We start from the raw sequence: 22,141 nt of genomic DNA on the forward strand, positions 1-22,141 counted from the left end.
AAAATAAATATTCGAAAGTTCCCAAGTATGCAGTAACAACCAAATATGCTGAAAAAAAAGGGCAAATATATATATATATATATATATATATATTTTGCTTAGAATTGTTTCCACAGATGTTATCTGTGAGCGGGGCAGAGACCTAAGCGGAATGAATGCCTGACAAAGCCTCTGCCCCCTACAGTTTAGTGTAGCAGGTTATACAGAAAAAACATTCTCAAGCACGCAACAAAAGACATGCGATACATAGTGCTTAGAATACAACATTGAAGAATTTAACATAATGTTTAATAGTAGTAAAATACCTATAAGCAAGGGTGTCAGACAAGGAGACAATCTCTCCAATTTTATTCACAGCATGTTTACAGGAAGTACCGTATTTACTCGCGTAATCCTCGCACTCGCGTAATCCTCGCACCCCTAATGTGAGCCACCAAAACTTGGATTTTTTGGTTCCTCGCATAATCCTCGCACCCCCAACTTTGCAGCGGCGAAAATTGCCTGCTCGCTAAACCCGCATGGTGCACGCGCTCTCCAACACGCGCCCTCCCCCGCCGCCTCTCCGTTCGGCGGAGAGCGCTGTGTATCCAAGGCCATCCAGGCGCCCTAACAACCTGCATGGCTACTCCCTAACAGGCGCCCTAACACGCTACTCACACTGTCCTTGAGAAGGTTTCGCGCATGTTTCGCGTGCGCGCAACTAGACGGTGTTCGCGCAGCCCGCTGTCATGTCGTCGTGTCGCCGTCGTGGTCCCGTCGTTGAGCGGCAGCAGTCAGACTGTGAGTCACTCGCGTCAGTGGTGGATCGCTCGCTGCCATTTTGAGAACTTTTTGATCTTTGTTTTGTGCTTGGTGCCGCTTTGCCATGGGGAAAAACGCCAGCTACGCTGCCGCTTCCAAATTGAAAGCGATAGAGTACGCGATCGAACACGGCAACCCTGCCGCAGGCAGGCACTTCGGCGTCACCGACTTCAACGTGCGTTACTGGAGTAGGGCACGCACATGACGACGACGAGATAGGGCGCGCGCCAGAAAGCAAAGGCGGCAATTTCACGATCGCTGATCGGCGGGAGACTGTTTACTTTGTAAATAAAAAAAATAAATAGAAATAGCTGCTGTTGGCAACACTGAGTTTACAACAAAAAACGGCCGCTACATTTAGCGGGATTGGCACAAGGCAAATTGGCAACACTGTGCACGGGATATTTTTTTTCCCCCCGCATAATTCTCGCACCCGTGCGAGGATTATGCGAGTATTATGTGCGAGGATTATGCGAGTAAATACGGTATTCATAACATTGGATAGGGAACAGGTGGGAGGGTTAATGGAGAATACCTCAGTAACCACAGATTTGCTGATGACGTTGCCTTGCTAAGTAACTCGGGGGACGAATTGCAAAGCATGCTTTCTGCACTGGACGAATAGAGTAGAACCGTGGGCCTGAAAATTAATATGCAGAAAACTAAAGTAATGATCAATAACCTCGGGACAGCACAGCAGTTTGGGATAGGGGGCAAGGTAGTGGAAGTTGTAAGCGAATATAACTACTTAAGCCAAGTTGTGACCCCGGATCCCAACCATGAGGCAGAGATCATTATAAGGATCAGAATGGGGTGGAGTGCATACAGAAGACATTCTCAGATAATGAATAGCAGCCTACCATTGTCCCTGAAGAAGAAAGTGTATAACAGCCGCATCTTACCGGTACTAACAGCCGCATCTTACCGGTACTCACCTATGGGGCAGAAACTTGGATGTTCACTCAGAGGGTTCAACTTAAACTGAGAACGGCTCAGCGGGCAATGGAGCGGAAAATGATAGGTGTAAAATTAAGGGACAAGAGAGTGGAGTGGGTCAGGGAACAAATGCGTATTAAGGACATATTAGTAGAAATTAAGAAGAAGAAATGGATGTGGGCAGGGCATGTAATGCGAAGGCAAGATAACCGTTGGTCATTAAGGGTAACAGAGTGGATCCCTAGGGAAGGCAAGCATTGCAGGGGGCAGCAGAAAGTTAGATGGGCAGATGAGATCAAGAAGTTTGTGGGGATAAATTGGTCACAGTTGGCCCAGGACCAGTGTAATTGAAGAATAATGGGAGGCCTTTGCCCTGCAGTGGGCGTCAATAGGCTGGTGATGATGATGATGATGAATAGAAGTCAAAAGATACTTTTTAAAAAACCCAAACGATGCCATGTTATGCACAAATACAAAGAGTACATTTCAAGTACATCACAAAAGGCAAGCGTTACATAGCATTTAAAATAAATTTAAATTTGCATAAGCAACAAAGTGGATGCATGCCAAGCATTCTCCGAAAGGCCCAATTATGTGGTCCCATATTTAATGATGTACTCGCAAATAAACAAAAGCGAGTGTAGAAGTACGCACTGTCAGCAAGGGCCAGCGACCGCGCAGTAGGAACCATGACCATGGGCCGCTGTACGGCCTAGACTTACTGCCATTCAACCCACTTCAACCAAAGCAAACCTTGCATATCTGACCAATAAATGCACCCAAACAAAAAGCGATATAACCAGGTCCTTCTTTTCTTTTTTACACGACAACCCACTTTCAACGCAGGTAGAAACGCACAATGAATACATTGTGCTCAATTCTCCCTGCCTCCATTGCAGTCCAGGGGCAGTGCAATCTAGTTCGTACAGATTTCAGCGCAAAAGGCGCGTACCACTGCACTCACTGCACACTGGAATATGCAGTTCTAGGCCCGCGTACACCAAGCTATGTCGATGCATGAATATGTCGATGATTATGAGTAATTACTCAATTCTAATATGCACATTTTTGTAGGGGAAGTACCGTACTTACCCGATTCTAACGCGCACTTCTTTTCCTGAAAAATAGGCCGAAAAATTGCATGCGCGTTAGAATCGAATACGAAACCGAAACTGCCGAAACAGCGGAAAGTTTGCCCCACCCATCGCCATCTCAAGATGGCCCCAAAGCTTTTAGCGACGGTTTTTCAGACGCAGGAAGCATAGGCGCCTATACTCGGTTACAACTCAAGAACGGCACCACCTCATGTAGTGTATCACTCCGCCAAAGCGCCGGACCCGTGACATCAGTGCGCGCGCGTTTAAAAGGGGTTTGTTATGAATGCGTGATATCGTCTGCCTAGTCTCACGCAGTTTGTTTGTCGTCACTGGAGTCGTTTATAAGCATATTAAGTCCAAAAAATCACGGGAACGGCTCACGCCATGTTCAAAATATTCCCAGTAACGCCCTACTTGCGCGGCTTCGAGAAACATCTGGCTACGGTGATAAGGCACAGCGGCAACTTCCGATGCCATTCTTAAGTTGTCACCGAGTATAGGCTTTTCTATCGGCGTTCACACAAATCGTTCCACTTGTGCGCTTGATAACAGCAATGGCAGCAGCGGCTCTTCACGCGTTCAAAACGAGCGGTCGGCTGAAGCGTGCGCCTCTGGAGAAGCTCGCAGGATGGGCGTGCGAGGCGTGGGCCACGATCCCATCGACCAGGATTGAACGTTCGTTCAGAAGTGTGGCGTCGTGAACGCACATGACAGCACCGAGGACAAGATGTTGTGGTCAGTTGAGAGCGACGAGGAGTGAGATGAGTGAGATTACTTCGGGAAATACAGTAGAATCTCGATGATACGATTCTGGGTGATACGAATTTCGGGATGATACGAATTTCTGAAAAGTCCCGGCAAAATTGCATTGTTTGCAATGGGAAACATTTCGGCTGTTACGAACGGACCTGCGCGGTCCGGCGGATGATACGAAGGAGCCGGCGACTGCCGAACAGGCAAGTGACGGCTCTCTCTCCCCATTTGTCACTCTTCTTTCTCCAGAAACGGCCGGGCTGTTGTTTTCTGCTCGCGAAAACGCGCCCCGCACGCCCCATGCGCGCCGCGAAACCTCTCGCACGCTGCGCGTGCCGCGGCCGGCGGCGGCAACATGGCGGCGGCTTCGGCCGCGAAGTGGCACGGCCGCTTGAGCGACTGCTTCTAGCCGCTCTTTAAAATGCCGCCCAAGGCAGACACGAGGTGTCTTGTGCAGTAAAGGAGCTGATAACGTTCGCGAAAACGGTACTATGAAACACCATCCGCGCCGCTAGTGAAAGCGTCCATAAAAAATCTGCCGGAGTGCTAAGCCTAAACATCTCGGGCGGAGCCAGTGGGCTGTCTCGAGCGTTTCGCAAGTCGTCAGCGTCTTTTTCTGACCGAGGTAGGAGATACCGCGGGCGCGAAATCGTCAATGCAGCCTTGAAAATACAGCGCGCGCAAAGCCGAGGCGTGCGAATCGCGTGCAAAAACGCACCATGCGGTTCACGCTTGACTGTTGCGGCGTGTAGCGAGCTTGGACACCGGGAGTGAGGAGACAAGCGCGAAGCTAGGCGAAGCGTTACGCGCTCCAGAAAGGACTGCTTTGTGACGTGGGGGTTTAAAAAAAGCAGAAAAAATCATGGATTTGTTCACGCGAAAGAAGAAAAGAAATAAACGAAAACTTTTTTCAGCGCTCAATTTTTTGGTCTGTGTTGGTTCATACGAATTTCGGATGATACGAATATTTTTCGCGGTCCCGTGAGATTCGTATCATCGAGATTCTACTGTATACCACCCGTTTCTCTCGCATTCATTTGACTGGGTCACAAAGTTTCGTCCGCGTTAGAATCGGATGTGCATGTTTTTCCGGTTTTTCACCAGGAAAATCGGGTGCGCGTTAGAATCGGGGTAAGTACGGTACACCCCAAAATTGCATGTGTTAAAATGGAGTACTAGCTAAAACAGCGCTGTTCGTTGCAAGAAAAATATTGCGCACTCCACCAACACCAAGGCGCACGCATGCAGGGACCAACGAAAAAAGATGTGCATTCGGTGAGTGCAAGCACATCATCTGAAAGGTGCAAAAGTCACACCCAGCCAATGTGGGGGTTTTATTAATGCCTTGTCAATGCTTGTATGAACAAAAAACGAAGTCGTGCACATAGCAGGAGCCCCTCATTTGCCCAAGCCTTTCCCCGGGGAGATGGAGCAGCCAATGTAGTACATGAATGTGCCCACTTTACAGGTAAGAGGACTGCCTCCCTAACCTCTTGTTGCTCATTCTTCGTGTATTTTTTCAAGTTCTGGCAATTTGAACTTAGAGGCGCAGCTCCAATGCAGGGCATGCCATACAACATATCCCAACTTGAAGTTTGTACAACAGAGTCCTCCCAGTCCAATAATAAATGAAGTTCTTGAAGCCGTAAATGGCTTGTCTTGCGAAGAAAACTTTTCTGTATTTCATTTAACTGGTTTCTTCACACAAAAGTACCAAGGGCAAAAGAAAGGGGAATAGGAAGTGCACACATTCTGAACACGGCGAGCAGTTTGCATGACAATTTGTTCTCAGTGCATTACCACCCAACGTCCATTTAACTCTTTCGTGACTACGCCACGATCTTTGGGATCATCACTCACAGGTGAACGATGATCATCAAACCTCCCGCAAAAAGTAAAAACGGTGCTATTCGGACAACTGATGCCATCTGGAGTGTTCATTGGAAGCCCGTTTTTCAGTTTCGTTGCCGTTTCTTTCCATTTTGCGTGGGTAGACGGCGTCGTGAGTGAAATTCGAACCCAAGGTAGCAGCAAGTAGGGCGAAAATGGCATCCTGTTTCACTGCGCACTCTGCAAAAGTGGACAGCAGTTTCAGGGACATCGGCTGCTGCTGCTGATGTTTTTTTTTTTTACCCCAGCAGCAGTGATGACTCCAGCAACGATGTGGATTCTTCAGATTTTCGTTCTGATGAAGACTTTCCCATTCAACAGCCTGAGACTTCGACAGGTTCTACAGGGAACGTTCGTTTTTGACTTCGCATTGTATTTATAAACAAAACCTGGCTAATATCTGGTGACGGTGGCACTACTTTCATGTGTAGGGTGTGGACAACGTGCAGCGGGGATATTTTGCCGAATGCGCCATGCCGTATTGCATTATCACCTTAAAGAGAGCCCGGCCGTCGTCTACAAGTAGCTCTGCAGAGCAATGTGCACTGCTTCACAAAAAGCGCTAATTTTTTTTCTTGCATTTTATTACTGCAGTTATAAATATTTGGTGTGAGAACACAAGCAAGAATGCTTGGATGCATATTTTAGAGAGACCTACCACCGAGTCTCGAATGGCCTCACGGAGTGGCACAGCCGTCAGGGCCATTAGGTTAGTGGGCCCGCAAAAATCCAAAACTTGGTGCACAGCATTGATTTATATACTGAATCATAGCTTAGGAACATAGAAACATTTCACATCTTATAATTCCTAAAATGATTGTTATGCTTTGTAAAATCCCCTATTTGCGTTTTGCGAGTACCTTTTTTGTGCATTTTTTATTGTTTATTTCACCAATAAACTGCCAATAATTACATCTCGCACAAAACTGTTGTTCTGTGTTTGAAATAGAAATCTATAAGCTACAATTTCAGGCACAGCAATGCTTAATGCGTCCAGTAGCTCAAGAGGAAAAAAGTTTTCTGGAAGCACTCAAAATCGGACATTTTTCCGCGGCCATTCATTATTGGACAACACCTTCCACTAATTATCACTTCCAAAAAAATGAAGGAAGTTCACCTTTATAGCAAAAATGATAAAGTAGAGGTCATTCAGCAGCGGCAAAGAAGCAGATCGGCTGCAATCGTGGACATCGTGATAACCGTGAAGGTTGCATACAGCTTCGCTACCTTCAAGACTTACGTGTTAGTGTGAGCCTCCTTCATTCGTTTTTTTTTGTCTGGTCTTGCCAACCTCTGAGCACTTTGTTAATGCTATCTGGGTAATAAACCCACATTACAAAAGAAAATAAATCAATGCCAAATACCGTCTTCTCGAGCTTCTCGACATTCTCGAGGTACGCGTTCAGCTCCCGCATCTCTTGTGTGCTCTCCACAGGCAACCGGGGGCAGTCCTCTGGGAGCTTAGCGAGGTGGGCACCTGTGCCCCATTGGCCCCTCAGGGCACTCAGCTGGGCCAGGGTCTCGGCCTGGGTCTTCAAGGACCGCTCCTGGAAATCTGAAGAACGGAAATGACTCTTACAGCTGTCGAACGGTACAGCCCAGACTTTTCAGAACTTATGCCAAGGGGAGCTGTAAAAAATGTGGTTGATCCCTCTTTCACAGAAATCGGCAAAACACGAAAGTGAAAGGGGCCTTCACAGGAGCAGTTGAATGTTAAAGGAATTTCCGTGTTGTGCGAAGGGCTCACGAGCCTGACCCCGCCAGACGAAGCGACACAGACACGCAAGAAACAAAAAGTAGGGGTGTGCGAATATTCGAAACTTCGAATATTGGATTCGAATTTTTTGATATTCGATTCGATTCGAACGACACTTTTATTGTTCGAAATATTCGAACCACCCAAAACTAAAAAAAAAAAAAAAAAAAAAAAAAAAATCAGAGCGTGTCTGTATCGGTGTTATTTACAGGACTCTCGTTGATACGATTCTGGGGGTGCGAATTTCGGGATGATACGAATTTCCGAAAAGTCCCGGCGAAATTGCATCGTTTGCAATGGGAAAAATTTCGGCTGTTACGAACGGACCTGCGCGGCCCGGCGGAAGGTACGAACGAGCCGGCGAGGCACCGACTGCTGAACGAGCAAGTGACGGCTCTCGCTCCCCTGTTTGTCACTCTTTCTCCAGAAACGGCCGGGCTGTTGTTTTCTGCTCGTGAAAACGCTCTGTGCACGCCCAATGCGCTGACACCGCCGCGAAACCACCCCCACGCTGCGCGCGGCGCGGCCGGCGACGTCAACATGGCGTCTGCTCCAACCGCGATTTGGCGCGGACGCTCGAGCGACCGCTTCTAACCGCTCTTTAAAATGCGGCTCAAGGGAGACATGAAGTTGCTTGTGCGATAAAGGAGCTGATAATTCATGCGATAACGGTACTATAAAACATCATCCGCGCCGCTAGTGAAAGCGCCCATAAAATATTTGCCGGGGTGCTAAGCCTAACAGTCTCTGGCGGAGCCAAGCCGGCTGTCTCGATCTCATCGCAAATAGTCAGGCTCCTCCATTCTGCCGCGCGCGTACTGCGTCATTTTGTGACCGAGGTAGGCGCTACCGCGGGCGCGAAATCGTCGATGTGGGCGTGAAAATACAGCGCTCGCAGAGCCGAGGCGAGCGAATCGCGTGCAAAACCGCACCATGCGGTTCACGCCTGGCTGTTGCGGCGTGTAGCGAGCTTGGGCACACCGAGTGAGGAGACGAGCGCGAAGCTTTACGTGCTCCAGAAAGGACTGTTTTGCGACACGGGGGTTAAAAAAAGCAGAAAAATCACAAATTTCTTCACGCAAAAATAGGAAAAGAAATAAACGAAAACTTTTTTCAGCGCTAAATTTTTTGGTCTGTGTTGGTTCATACGAATTTCGGATGATACGAATATTTTTCGCAGTCCCGCGAGATTAGTATAATCAAGATTTCACTGTATCAGCGCGCGGCAATGTGCACGGCTCGGGCATGCCAGCTACTAGTGTCTCAAGTGAGCGGCTGTTTTCGATATCTGGTAAAGTGGTGACGAGCAGGAGGTTGTCACTGCTCCCCGAACATGTCGAGCAGTTAAGTGAGTGCAGACCTTAATCTGTTGAGTGCAATGGTATTGTGTAATTCCTAATTTTACTTTGTGCGATTTGTTGTGCAATAAAGTTGCAGTTTTTGTGTCTCTAGATGGTGAAAACATTAATTTTACAAACAACCATAAGTATTCGTATTCGAAAAATATTCGAAAAATATTCGATTCGATTCGAACTTTGTTTTTATTATTCGAATTCGCTTCGAAATTAAAAAATTGATATTCGCACACCCCTAACAAAAAGCAGACAGGGCAGGGTGCCTCAATTTACGTGCGCCGCTGTACACGAAGGCGTCGGCATCGAGGCGCCAACTGTTGGCGCTCATCAGTGCCACGATGCGCTACTTCGCTTCGCCTCTTCTAGACGGCGCGCACCATCTGAATGAGTCACAGGGAAGGACATAAGGCGCGTTCGTAGCATATGCTCACGTGTGGGTTCGTAGCGCTGTGGGAAGAGCACCACGTACCTCGCATTGCGGCCACAGAGTCGTGGGATCGAAACCGGGCGCCACCGCGTCAATGGCAATTTTTCTGGCGACGTCACTTCCGTGACTGATATCACGTCACCAAAATCTTTGTGTAGACGGGTATAAAACGCTTTCGTGTTAATAAATATTGGAAGGCACTGTAACCTAAACTAGCCCAAACCACAGCCACCTTTCAAAGATCATTCAGCACCACACAAGCACAAACTACAGTCGAATCCCGCTACAACGAAATTGACGGGACGTGCGAAAAATTTCGTTGAAGCGAAAATTCGTTGAGGCGAAATCTGCCGCAACACACCACGGAAAGGCCAGAAAAATAGCCCCGTATGCTTCCGCATCATTGGCAGCATAATACAATGTTTAGAAAAAGGAGTGACGCGCAATAACGTCATGTTTATTCGGATAACAAACATACCAACGGTTATCTGTTCTTTCACTGCACGCGAAGAACGCGTTGCGGAGTGGGGTGAAGAAATGCAGGCGCAAAACGTATTGCTGTACAACAAGGCGTGTCCACCGAGCTGATTACTTGCAGATAGCTGCAAGGCCGTCGGAAGCCCCCCTCTCACTTGTAGCAGGAGCAGTGCCGTTATCTTATCATCTGACACGGCGCGGCAGCTACTGACCTTGGCAGGTTAGACGCGCGCGCTTGCATTTAACACAACTGCGCGCTCATGACTAAGATAGGATGACTTAGCTTCAAGACCAAACACGCAAACATGATTTTTGCTCTTGGCTATTAAGAATGGTAGAAGGAAAACGGCAAGGACAGCTGCTCACGACGCATACATGACGGCGCCGCGCCAGCAGCGGAGCACATTTGTGCGATTTCAACTGGATACGGATTGGCGGTAGCTCCGGCTTGGCGAACCGGGCCTGCGCCTCATGTAAAGACGGCCAGCCACATCGTTATCACCATCAAACAATGGCATCCGCCTATGAGTTTTTTTTTTTTTGTGGCGGTGTGGCCGCACCGCGCATGTTTTCGGTGAAACTAAGCGTCCTGAATGTATAAAAAGTTACAGATAGCTGGCGCTATGCTTATTTTATTGTCAAATAATTGTTCAAACCCAGCCCAAATCATCGAAAATTTCGTTGAAGCGAAAGCAAGCCTGACAAATGGTTCGTTGCGGCGAGGACTTTGTTGCATGGACTTCTATGGCTGGCTGACGGGGAATCGGAAATATTTCGTTGAAGCGGAAATTTCGTTGAAGCGGCGTTCGTTGTAGCGGGGTTCGACTGTATTTGTAAAGGAGTACTGACACCAATTTTCGGCGCTAATATTATTGCACAGTTTGTTTCCTTTACTCAACAGAATACCCTGGGTGAAATATGAGCGGCCTGCGACGCAAAGAACATACTTCAATTGGACCTCATTTATCGCGCCGACAGAACTGCACACGGAACGGCAGTCAGCTAATGGACATCAGCATGACGTCATCCCGTGATAGCCAACGGAAGTGACACGGACAGCGCTCGTCAAAAACTTGTGGCGTCACTTCACGCGCGCAGCACTGCGAGCGGCGACTGGGCACCAGCACATTCACAAACGGGTGCATGTAGCCAGAGCTACAGGCATAACCACTGCTCAGAAGGGCACTGTTGGCAAAAATAAAGTTCAACACACGGGAAAGGAAGCTATAATAAAGCCTGGAATCGTAATAGAAGCCGCCATCACGATTTTTATTGAAAGCGGTCATAGAATTTACGCCGTAATGCTAAGCCTAGCCCCTTCAGGCAGCTCAGCCATTCAGCTCCTGCGGCGGCGCGGCTGAAACAACACCCCCAACAGCCTCCGCAGTGTTTTGACGTCCGCACAAAGTGGTGAGGTCGTGCCGGGATTCTGTCATATGCGCCTTTTGGGCTGAAAGTGCGGGAAATTGAAACAAACGATTTTCAGGCCGTTCAATGTAATTAAAGGCCAACTGCACTCAAAATTTCGACCTCCTGAAAAATTTCCATATACAGTCGAATCCCGCTACAACGAAATTGACGGGACGTGCAAAAAATTTCGTTGAAGCGAAAATTCGTTGAGGCGAAATCTGCCCCAACACACCACGGAAAGGCCAGAAAAATAGCCCCGTGCGTTTCCGCAACATTGGCAGCATAATACAATGTTTAGAAAAAGGAGTGACGCGCAATAACTCATGTTTATTCGGATAACAAACATACCAATGGTTATCTGTTTTTTCACCACCCAAAGAACGCGTTACGGAGGGGGGTGAAGATATGCAGGCGCAAAACGTATCGCTGTACAACAAGGCGTGCCCACCGAGCTGATTACTTGCAGATAGCTGCTAGGCCGTGGGAAGCCCCCCTCTCGCTTGTGGCAGGAGCAGTGCCGTTATCTTATCCTCTGACAGGGCACGGCAGCTACTGACCTTGGCAGGCAAGACGCGCGCGCTTGCATTTAACAGGACCGCGCGCTCGCGACTAAGATAGGATGACTAGGCTTCAAGACCAAACGCGCAAACATGATTTTCGCTCTTGGCTATGAAGAATGGTAGAAGGAAAACGGCAAGGACAGCTGCTCACAACGCATACATGACGGCACCGCGCCAGCAGCGGAGCACATTCATGCAATTTCAACTGGATATGGATTGGCTGTAGCTCTGGGGCTCCGCCTTGGCGAAGCGGGCCTGCGCCTCGTGTAAAGACGGCCAGCCACATCGTTATCACCATCAAGCAATGGCGTGCGCCTATGAGTTATTTTTTGTTTTGTTTTGGGTGGCGGTGTGGTCGCAACGCGCATTTTCGGTGAAACTAAGCGTCCTGAATGCATAAAAAGTTACAGATAGCTGGCGCTATGCTTATTTTATTGTCAAATAATTGTTCAAACCCAGCCCAAATCATCGAAAATTTCGTTGAAGCGAAAGCAAGCCTCACAAATGGTTCGTTGTGGCGAGGACTTTGTTGCATTGACTTCTATTGCTAGCTGACGGGGAATTGGAAATATTTCGTTGAAGCGGAAATTTCGTTGAAGCGGCGTTCGTTGTAGCGGGGTTCGACTGTAGTCTGCTTAAAAAGAAAGCAACATGCAAAATACAAGAGGTGAAATATGCCTGTGAATGCCGTACGCGGCCAGCAAAAATCAGCGACTTTGAAAACCGAGGAGAGCACGGCCATTGCAGTGACGTTGCAGCCGTCCAGCGAGTGGCTGGGTCACCAGCTCGGGAGAAAGCCTGCACGCAAGCTCTACACGCGCACGGGGCAGCAAACGGATGAAGCGTGCGCAGCAGAGCTCGACCGGTTTTCCAGCGGTGTGGCTGGCCAGAGGAAGAAGCAGCTGTAACATTGCAGGTGCGTCAAGGCTGTTTACGCTATGCACCAGTAGGTGCAGTGTGGCCTGCAGCGGAGCTCTTTCAAATGCTTCTGACTAATTAACGAGGCGTTTCAAGGGGCTACTTGTGTCCCAGCTGATTTGGGGGTACCTACTACGCATTAAAACTAAATTTGTTAAGGTGAAATTTGAGTGCAGTTGGCCTTTAATAATCGTGTGCTGAAGTATTGAAAGTGCTGTTTCGGGTTCCCCAGACCATTAAGGGAGCCACGAAGACAAAACACAAGTTTGGTTCATTCAAAAGACAGCCTCGTTAGAATCATACTGACACCAACCAGTTTTAACGTAAACTTCACTCAAATAAGCTATATAATTAGGAAAAAAGGGAACGGCCATGCGACCCACTCGCTCATTTCCCGCAACAGAACCTATGATGTCATACCAGACTGCTCTGTGATTGGCGGAGGCCGGCAAAAGCAAACGCAAATTAGGCTGAGCTTATAAGCTTGCAGAACGAGCTATTTGTGCTTAAATTTAGGGCACATATATTTAAAGCCGTAACTATGGTGGGCCAAACAGTGGAAGTTACGAAAGCGCAGTAAACATAGAAGTACTGATGTGTACAGCTGTTGGTGCTGCGCACACTATGCTTGGTTTAGCTGCACAGCACTGCGGGGCTTTGGGGTTGTCTCGGGCCATATTGGTCGAGCAGGCACTGTTTCAAAAAACGTTTATTTTCTCCCAGAAAATAAACAAGCCAGGTTTACATACGGTCAAAAATAAACCAAAGGCAGTAAACGGCTTGTTACAGTCTGGTGCGCCATCTAGGTTCAGTAACGCAAACAAACGTGGGCCGTGTGGAATCGGCTGCAGTAGAGTACCTCGATGCCAGCGCCGCCGTACCGGGTGGAGACACCCTTTGAACAGTCCCGTGCCGCCGCAATTGGGTCAACATGCTCAACACATTGTTCTTTTCGTTTCTCACGAGACCCAGCAACGCGAAACAGATGAGATGATTCAAACATCGCCAGTGAACCACGTTGCGGCGATAATTTTACCGCGGTTTTGATCCAATGACTTGCTTCGACGGCGAGCAAGTTACCCAAAATGGCGGCGCCAGTGGAAACGTGTCTCCGCCCTGTACAGCGGACGTGTGAATCAAGGTACCCTAGGCTGCAGAGCGGTCGGTTCCTGTGATGTCATTGCAGACCACGAAAACACACGATTTAGCGGGAAAATCAAAATTCTAACTTGAATTTATTAATTTCACAGCGAATAAAGCATCGTTTGTATCCGGACAAGCGCTGGGGGCACTATAAAACACGAAATCTTTCGAATAAACAAACTTGTATGGCTCCTTCAAAGGTATCCAGAAAAGCTTTGTGAAGGTGGCAATCAAATGCATTCAGGTGGTAGAACACGTAACGGGGGATTTTTGAGCCAAGTGTGAGCCCCATACGTTGTACAAATAATTTGTAAACAATTTTTGAAGATAGCCTGTCTCGGCCGATGAGCGCGACGCCGCAGCCAGCCGATCGCTGCTGACGCAACAGCAATTGCCGCTGTCGCAACTGCGAGCCACCCCCTGATTCACCCAATCGCCGGCGAGGTCGGCCGCCGGCAACGTCACTGCCATTGGCTTCTGGTTGCTCTTGCTGCTTCCTGCGCGATCCCGAGGCAAAGGCGGGTCTGCAGAGATTGACACGTTCCTAGGCGCAGGAATGTAGCTAACGCACAACGGAAGTCGAGCGCCGCGATGTCATATGGCTATTCCCAGTGTTTCCAGCTGCTTTGAAGGAAGCAGAGAGGGAGGAGGAAACGATCGGCAAGGGGGGAGAGGTGCATTTAGTTGCTTCTGGCACAGCTAATACTGAATGTAGATCAATAATTCCAACGGCATTTGTGGGAACGCGACCTTAGCGCGTTCCCTTTGGTTCGGCTTCGCCACACCGCTTGCTCCTCGCGGGAACTTGCTCGGCAAGACGTCGGCGAGGGGGATCTACCTCCTCGCCGTAGGAGTGTCTTTAAGCCGGCGAGCGCGCGCGGGATGCGAGCTGCGGGGGGGAGTCGGAGCTCGGGAAGCGAGGCGTCAGGACGCGCCTGTCGACCTTCTTCCTTCGAGGATCGGGCAAAAAGGAGGGCGACAATGGCTGCCATCGGTGTCCCAGAGAGGCAAACGCGAGCGCGCTGAGGCGGCGCCCCGCATTGACTGTTGTTGCGGTGAGTCGAACATTCCCTTAAATTGCCCGGGCGAGGAACTAGATCCTCGCCGTCAACCAGCTAGCCTGCATGCTCTTTGAATGTTTATTATCCTGGAATAAATCTCAACGAGCGAAAACACTTGTCGCTTCCTTTGTTCCGTCGAGCCACGGCCCGCCGCGGCTGGCGCGGTACAGCGCGCAGCCGCGGGGTGGGGGCAGATAGCTTACTAGCGGGGCGAAACGAGAAGACAAAGACTGATTAGTCTCTCTCGTCGCCGGTTTGCTATTGCAGGGAAAAGTAAACCAATCTACTTTAACCCCTCTATAATCCCACACATTGCATAGCTATATTGGTGCTACGAAACAATACAGGCCTTTTGTGACCTTTACAAAAGGCTTTTCTGGGTCCCTTTAAGCATAAATAAAAGCAATAAAAATGGAACATAAAATTTTCGTGTCAGTACTCCTTTAATCTCAGCCTCAATGTCTAAGAATCATTTCATATTTTTAAAAAATAATGCTTGTTTGTTATGTTTGGAAGAACAAACGCCACAGATGCAATGTAATGAGAGTGTAGACCTTGTTTGCTGCCGATACCAAAGGCAGTTCAGCATCGGCACGATAGCCTAGAAGAGACGGCTCATGACACAAAGGCTCCCAACCTCCACAAGTGCACCAAAACAGAGGTTGCTTGAGAAAACGCTATCACATAACTTCTAACACACAACATGAGTGCGTGAATGAAACTAACCATCGCTTTTTGTTTTCCAGAACAAAATTCAAGGGGTTCGTATGCCTTGCAGGCCCACCACTCATCGCATTTTGGCTACGGCCGCTACGATAAATAAGCAGGCCTCCCAAGAAAAACGCACCATAACCGGCATGCTGCCATGGCCGAATGCATCTTAGGCAGTAAACCTTTACATTAACCCTTTCCAGGGTCATGGATGTACATATACGTCCTCTGCAAACACCTTCAAAACGGTCAATAACGTATATGTACGTCACCGCTAGTATGTTTAAAAAGCGCGCCTTTTTCGCCAACTTCTCCAGCTTGGCATGTGCTGCCACACTGTGGAAATACGTCAAATTTTTTTCTTGCACAGATGGCTCCTCTTTTTATTTTTTTATGATTTACTTCAGCGGCGAGCCGGCTATTGCTTGCGCATCCGGTAACGAGGGGGCACGCTGGGTATCGCCCACCGGGCGCCTCTCGCTTCTTGCGCCTGCCACAGACCAAGGGCCCCTGCAAAACTGAGGAGGCTCTTTTCTCGTTTTTTTTTTATTTTATAGGAGCGGTGCGCCGTCTATCACTCGCGCATCCGGGCAGCGGCTGGTTTCGGTATCGTCCTCCGGGCACTTCCCACTTTTTGCGTCCGCGAAACTGATGTCTATCTGATTTTGATTCACTCAAAAGGTGCCAGCTTGTTACTCGCTCGTTTTTATTTAGAATTTTTCCTGTGTTACTCATGAATAAACCACACGTACGTAACAACACAAACAATTTTTTTGTCACTTTATGGTCACCCTAAAAAAATTACGATAACTTTTTCTCGAAATAGATTCATCCGAAGAATTTAAATCAGCAATAACAAAAATCGACCCTGGGGGGTCGCATTTGGCGAAAAAATTCGACCCTCGAAGGGTTAACACACCCGCGCCCACCATTTTTTCTTTTAGGCATGCAAGCACACATAAGCTTGACAGCAGTAGGTGCGTTCATTCTGCACAAAAAGATAAACCTCAAATGAATTTTTTTGTTCGCTATCACTAAGGCCCCTCACTTTTTGCGGTGGAACATGTCAAATTCTGCGATTATAGATAGGGGAATCTGCAAAATTCCACGAAAACATTGAAATGGCATAAAGTACATGTAACAGTTCATTTATAAGATACTTCAGACTCCTAACATGCTAGATTTTATTTACAACTGAAGGAAGCTGTTGTGGCTGATGATGCTTGGTCCTTTCTTCACCAAGACAACGGTACTTGTGAGGCACGATGTCACCATAGCGACTGAATGACTTTTCTGCGTCAACAGAGTTGATTGGCACTGACAGGTATTTTAAGGGCAATGGAAGAAAGTGTTGGAGTCAGGAGTTCCATCCCAGCCCAGAAAGCCAGGACATCAAAATCTTCACCTGGCTTTTCTTGTTTAGAAAGAAATTGTGCCAAGTTCCTGTCACTAGACTTGAGGTCTTGGGCAAGCTTCAGGACACTTGCCATTCAGCAGCTAGGGCTATAAATCCAGGAACGGCCCCAAACTCTGATCTCTTCCCTGAGAGACACCCGACTTGCTGGGGATCCAAGCACCTCACACTCTTGAAGAACTTCCAAGTGTCAGAGTTCTCCAAGTATACTAGCACCTTGCTAGCCGCTTTACTCATTGCATCCTTCATTTGTTTGCAATCTGACCGGCCTTGTCATGTGCAGTGTTCTCTTTTGCAATGCCATGTTCTCCTTAATTCGGGTGGAGGCTGCACCACCTAGCCTCTTTTATTATTTGATAAGGTAGTAATACGCAGATGCAAATTAAAATTTTCAACAGTAAAAACGTTGCAGACAATTAATAGAAACCATTTTGCTATTGCTAATAAAAAATACCACTTTTCCACCATATTTCACCGAATATATCGTTTTGGGGACATAGCGCCACACTTTTAACGGTTTTTTTTTTTAATTCCGCGAAAACACTTCAATTCCGCGATTTTTCGTGGAATTGCGGAATCGCGGAAAGCTAGGGGCTCTAGGTATCACCGCCCACCACGAACGTGAGATAATGTCACCTTGCTATGTTGATAGTGGTAAGCAACCATCAGCACTGTTTTGGCCGGTACTCCATTCTGACAAACACGCGATTTTGAAACGTATTGTACGGGGAAAAAAAGTCGCGCATTACAATCGAGTAAATGCGGTAACAAGAGATAAAAGTATTGGACCCATTGGACTCTTACCAGCTTGCACTTTCACCATCTCCTTCAGAAGGTCGATCAGTTCGTTTCCACAGCCAGCTGCACAAGAATTGTATGCAAGATACTTCAGACTCGCTTAATTTTTCATGCAAAGAAAACGCAAAGCAAGTTTTTTACACAAGGTTACAGGCAGCACTTTTAAATTGCCTGCCTAAAGAGCATCCTGCACTGCAGAAAAAAAAGTATCTTAAAATTACTAGCACGCTTACAGGGAAAGGAACAACAAATTGACACATTCGCCTCACCCCTTCCCTGCGATCATTTTTTCGCTAAATATTTTCAGATAGGGTGGAGAGTGGCTGTCAGAAGTCAAGAGCAACCCCCTTAGAGTGGAGGTGCCAAACCCCTTTAGAGGAAGACGAAAAATTGAAAGATTGATTGATTGTAGGGTTTAACGCGCCGACGCAGCGCAGGCGATGAGGCGCGCCGTAGTGGAGGGCTCCGGATTAATTTTGACCACCTGGGGATCTTTAACGTGCGCCGAAATCTCGTACACACGGGCGTTTTTGCTTTTTGCCTCCATCAGAAAAGCGGCCGCCGCGGCCGGGAATCGAACCTGCGACCTCGTGCTCAGCAGCGCAACGCCTTAGCCACTGAGCCACCGCGGCGAATGAAAAATTGAAAGTTGGATCCAGTGCCCGAACAACGGCCTAATCATATTGCGCCTCGCCGTAAAAGTGGCCGTAACCACCACCTCCAATGAAAGAAGGATGCAACTAGCGTCACTAAATAAAGGCTTTTAGAGTATCAGCACTCTTGTCTCATTGTTACCGTAATTACCCGATTCTAACGCGCACCTTTTTTCCGGAAAAATAGGCCGAAAAATCGCATGCGCATTAGAATCGGATACGAAACCAAAACTGGCGAAACAGCTGAAATTTTGTTCCACCCATCGCCATCGCCATCTCAAGATGGCGCCAAAGCTTTTAGCAACAATTTTCCGGATCTAGGCGCTTAGGCTTTTCTATCGGCGTTCACACAAATCGCCAAATTATTCCACTTGCGCGCTTGATAACAGCAATGGCAGCAGCGGCAACGAAGGTGCGCCGCTTCCACGGCTTATACCAGCGGCTCCCACGCATTCACGAGTGGTTGGCTGAAGCGTGCGCCTCTGGTGAAGCTCGCGGGATGGGCGTGCGAGGCGTGGGCCACGATCCCATCGAACATGGTTGAACGTTCGTTCAGAAGTGTGGCATCGCGAACGCGCTTGACGGCACCGATGACGAGATGTTGAGGTCAGCGGAAGGCGACAAGGAGCTCTCGGAGAGCGACAAAGTGTGAGATGAGTGAGATTACTTCGGGAAATAAATCGCCTGTTTCTCTCGCATTCGTTTTTCTTGCTCACAAAGTTCCTTTTACAATCGGAGGTGCAAGTTTTTTCGGTTTTTTTGCCTGGAAAAGCGGGTGCGCGTTAGAATCGGGTAATTACGGTATGTGCCGCCAGGATTTTCACTGATCGGTCGGCACCACGTGATATTTGTTTAGGTATGGGCGCAGCCATTCCATCACATGTCCCGCGTGTCCATTTTTTCTTGCGCACCTAGATGGTACGTGACAATATTTGGCAAGCCTGCTAACACTGACACAACCCACGCCAGGATTTTTTATCCGGCCTTGTCACTCATTTTGTCACCCAGATAACATGAACTTGCTGGAAATCTTGAGGAAGGCGAGAGAGGAGTGTGGAGTAGAGAGGCGCTTCTCTTTTATGAACGAGAAGTAAAATGGTCGTAAGATGAGGCATGGGCGGAAAAAGAGCAGGAAATTCGTTTGTGGAAACTGGAAAAGGAGAGGTTAGAATCGCAGATAAAGCTCGCGGAGGTGCAGCGAACAGTTTCGCTGTCCAGAGGTCATTCTGCTCCTCATGTGGTAAAAAACTTGTGCATGCTCGCACCTGAAAACAAAAAATAGCTGTGAAAACTGAGAGCCCGTGGAGCGCATTCGGAGAAAGAGGAAGAGGCAAAGAAACGGAAGAGCTTGCGGCAGCTCTAGGAGTCGATGAGTGTACATAACATGCAATCAAACAACGTGCTCTTCTCATACCAGACGATAACCAAGGGATGACAGAAATAACTGATAGCGGGGTTTAACGCGGCGATGCAACACAGGCGGTGAGGCGCGCTGTAGTGGAGGGCTCCGGATTAATTTCGACCACCTGGGGATCTTTAACGAGCGCCGACATCTCGTACACACGGGCATTTTTGCTTTTTGCCTCCATCAGAAAAGCAGCCGCCATGGCCGGGAATCGAACCCGCAGCCTTGTGCTCAGCAGCGCAACGCCTTAGCCACTGAGCCACCACGGCAGGTGGGATGACAGAAATAAGCTAAACAACTTAAGGCAGCAGTGTGATCTCGGCACAGGACAGTACTGTGGTTGTGGGCAGAAATGCGCCAGCTTTTCAGCTTGGAGATAGGAGACTGAGACCCCTGTTCAGGCACGACGGTCTGCTCTGCCATGTGTCAGCATTTTGACACATCAAGACGAAGTAGCCAGTCTCGAAGAGAAAAGGGGTGCAGTAGAAGGATTTATTGTTTAGAAAAAGGGACATGGCATTTCAAAAAGGCAATCAACAGAATAGATAATGAGTCTAAGTTGTGCTAGCAGCACAAGCAAAAGAGGACAGTGGCCTAATGAGTGACGTAATTGGGACCAATGTTTACGCACAACTAAGAGAGAGTAATCTGAAAGAAATGTGCGACGTTAGCGACAATAAAAAAAAAAGGCTGTGGCTAGCGTTCCGTGCAGACGGAATGATATACAAGTGCTAAAGTTCCGTCCAGACGGAATACAACTGAGAGCTTAGCGTTCCATCTAGTTGGAGCCAGCGTGAAATTTGTACAGTTCCGTTCAGACGAAAGCAAACCCGGCTTATTAGACACCATGCTCAGTCTTCAGATTTGGTGTAGAGGTTGCGTCTCGGATAATTGCACTATTGTACCGGGTTCAATTCCTCCCGGACATGCTTTATTTTTATTTTTTATTTTTTTTTGCGTGGCTGTGCCAGCGTTTTGTAACAGCTAACTTCGCGCCCACTTTACGATTGACGCGGTGAGAACAGTCGGTCTTGATGTTACACTCAACCGGCCACTTCGCTACCGCTCACTAGAGGCAAGGCCAATGTATCCATCGCGAGAGTTCGGATGATCTGTAGTTCGCAATGGTGATTACTAATTAACGGTTATTCTAGCTAGTTAATGAGCCGAAGCGGTTCGTTCGGCTGGGTAAATATCAAGAAAGACTGTTCTCACTGCTTGTTGTGAAGCGGGCATGGTGGAGCGCCGAAAAATACCGTATTTATTCGAATCTAAGCCGATAGTTTTTTTGAAATACTGATATATCAAACTCCAGGGTCGGTTGGATTCGAGGATTTTGAAACACGCGCCAATTTCCAAGTGAAATTGAGGGAAGTGGCGCGCAGCTAGCGCCCCCCAAAAAAGAAAGTATTGTAGCCATTACTAGACGAACCAGTAGCCATTTAAGGGGCCATAGCTGGGGGCGATGCCGCCATTTTGAACTGTGTGGATAGTGGCCTGCGTGCGGTGTGGGGTTTGGTTTTGACAGTGCAATGGCACCAAACAAGCGGTGCCATTATAGTGCCGCTTTTAAAAGAAAAGTTGTTTTAGCCGCGGAGTTGTCGTCAAACGTTCAAGCGGGGCGGGACTTCGGCGTGGATGAAAAAATGTCCGTCGTTGGAGGACGCAACGGGAGAGGATATTTGCATGCGCTACAACAAGGATGGCATTCAGAGGCTAGCAGCGATGACGACTCAGAATGAGCACCGCATCTTCATGTTCAATAAACGTGTTTTGTTTTTGTGAACGCTGACCTCGCCTTTTGTTCGGCCTACATTGGAGGTAAGTTTTTTTTTCGTGGCTTCGGACTTTCAGGGGTCGGCTTAGAATCGGGGCCGGCCTAGATTTGAATAAATATGGTAGCTCTGGTGAAGCCTTTCATGTATCAAATGTGCGGGCGATACGGTAGGATTTCTTTTTTCTTTTCCGGCGGGTTGAAAGTGAGGGTGTGGGTTACATGCAGGGATGGGTTATACGTGCGAAAATATGATACGTGCCTCTAAGCTTGGCCAAGTTGTCAATGGGAACACTTACAAATCGCGGTGACCATGCTGCTCAAGCTACCCAAGCACTTCCCAGCTCTTGACTTACAGCTTCAAAAAACCCCGGGCCATCTCTACTAATGTGAAACCTGGGGAGGAGTGAAGCATGCAGTGTATAAGCGTACTCTTTACACCTTGGCGTTTTTTGAGGTACACAGCCTTGCTGCAAAAGTCTCATGTCTTTGAAGCACGAAGCGTTCTAGCATGAGGCATTGGAAAACGGGTGTCCCAGTGTGTTCTTTTAGCATGCATTACATTCTAGCGCGAGGCGTAAATGATTGTCCCAGCGTTTTAGTAGCGTCACTACATCGACAATGACATGAGACACCGACAGCCCGAGCTTGTGTCTCAAAGCTAATAAAAAAGCTACCGTATTTACTCACGTAATGAACCCTCCCCTCTCTTTTCTTCTTGAGAATTTGCTTTTTGTCACACAGAATAACAAATGCAGCGGGAATATGTTTTTATCTCAGCATGATTGCTGATGCCGTAGAC

The 22,141-nt window shown here is 48.1% G+C and overlaps 1 protein-coding gene across 1 annotated transcript in view; it reads right to left on the reverse strand.

Moving 5' to 3' along the window:
• The window catches only part of LOC144142236 (uncharacterized), a 48,420-nt gene that overhangs the window by 20,705 nt on the left and 5,574 nt on the right, over positions 1 to 22,141 (reverse strand). The window contains exons 2-3 of the mRNA XM_077673599.1: positions 17,514 to 17,570; positions 6,842 to 7,032 (exon numbers count right to left, since the gene is read on the reverse strand). Coding sequence (XP_077529725.1) covers positions 6,842 to 7,032; positions 17,514 to 17,532 — 210 coding nt within the window. The 5' untranslated portion in view covers positions 17,533 to 17,570. The remainder of the gene's footprint in view (positions 1 to 6,841; positions 7,033 to 17,513; positions 17,571 to 22,141) is intronic.

This window comes from Haemaphysalis longicornis, unplaced genomic scaffold (assembly GCF_048455015.1).
Source record: "Haemaphysalis longicornis isolate Haplotype H1 unplaced genomic scaffold, Haemaphysalis longicornis Haplotype H1 scaffold_6, whole genome shotgun sequence".
NCBI classification, from domain to species: domain Eukaryota; kingdom Metazoa; phylum Arthropoda; class Arachnida; order Ixodida; family Ixodidae; genus Haemaphysalis; species Haemaphysalis longicornis.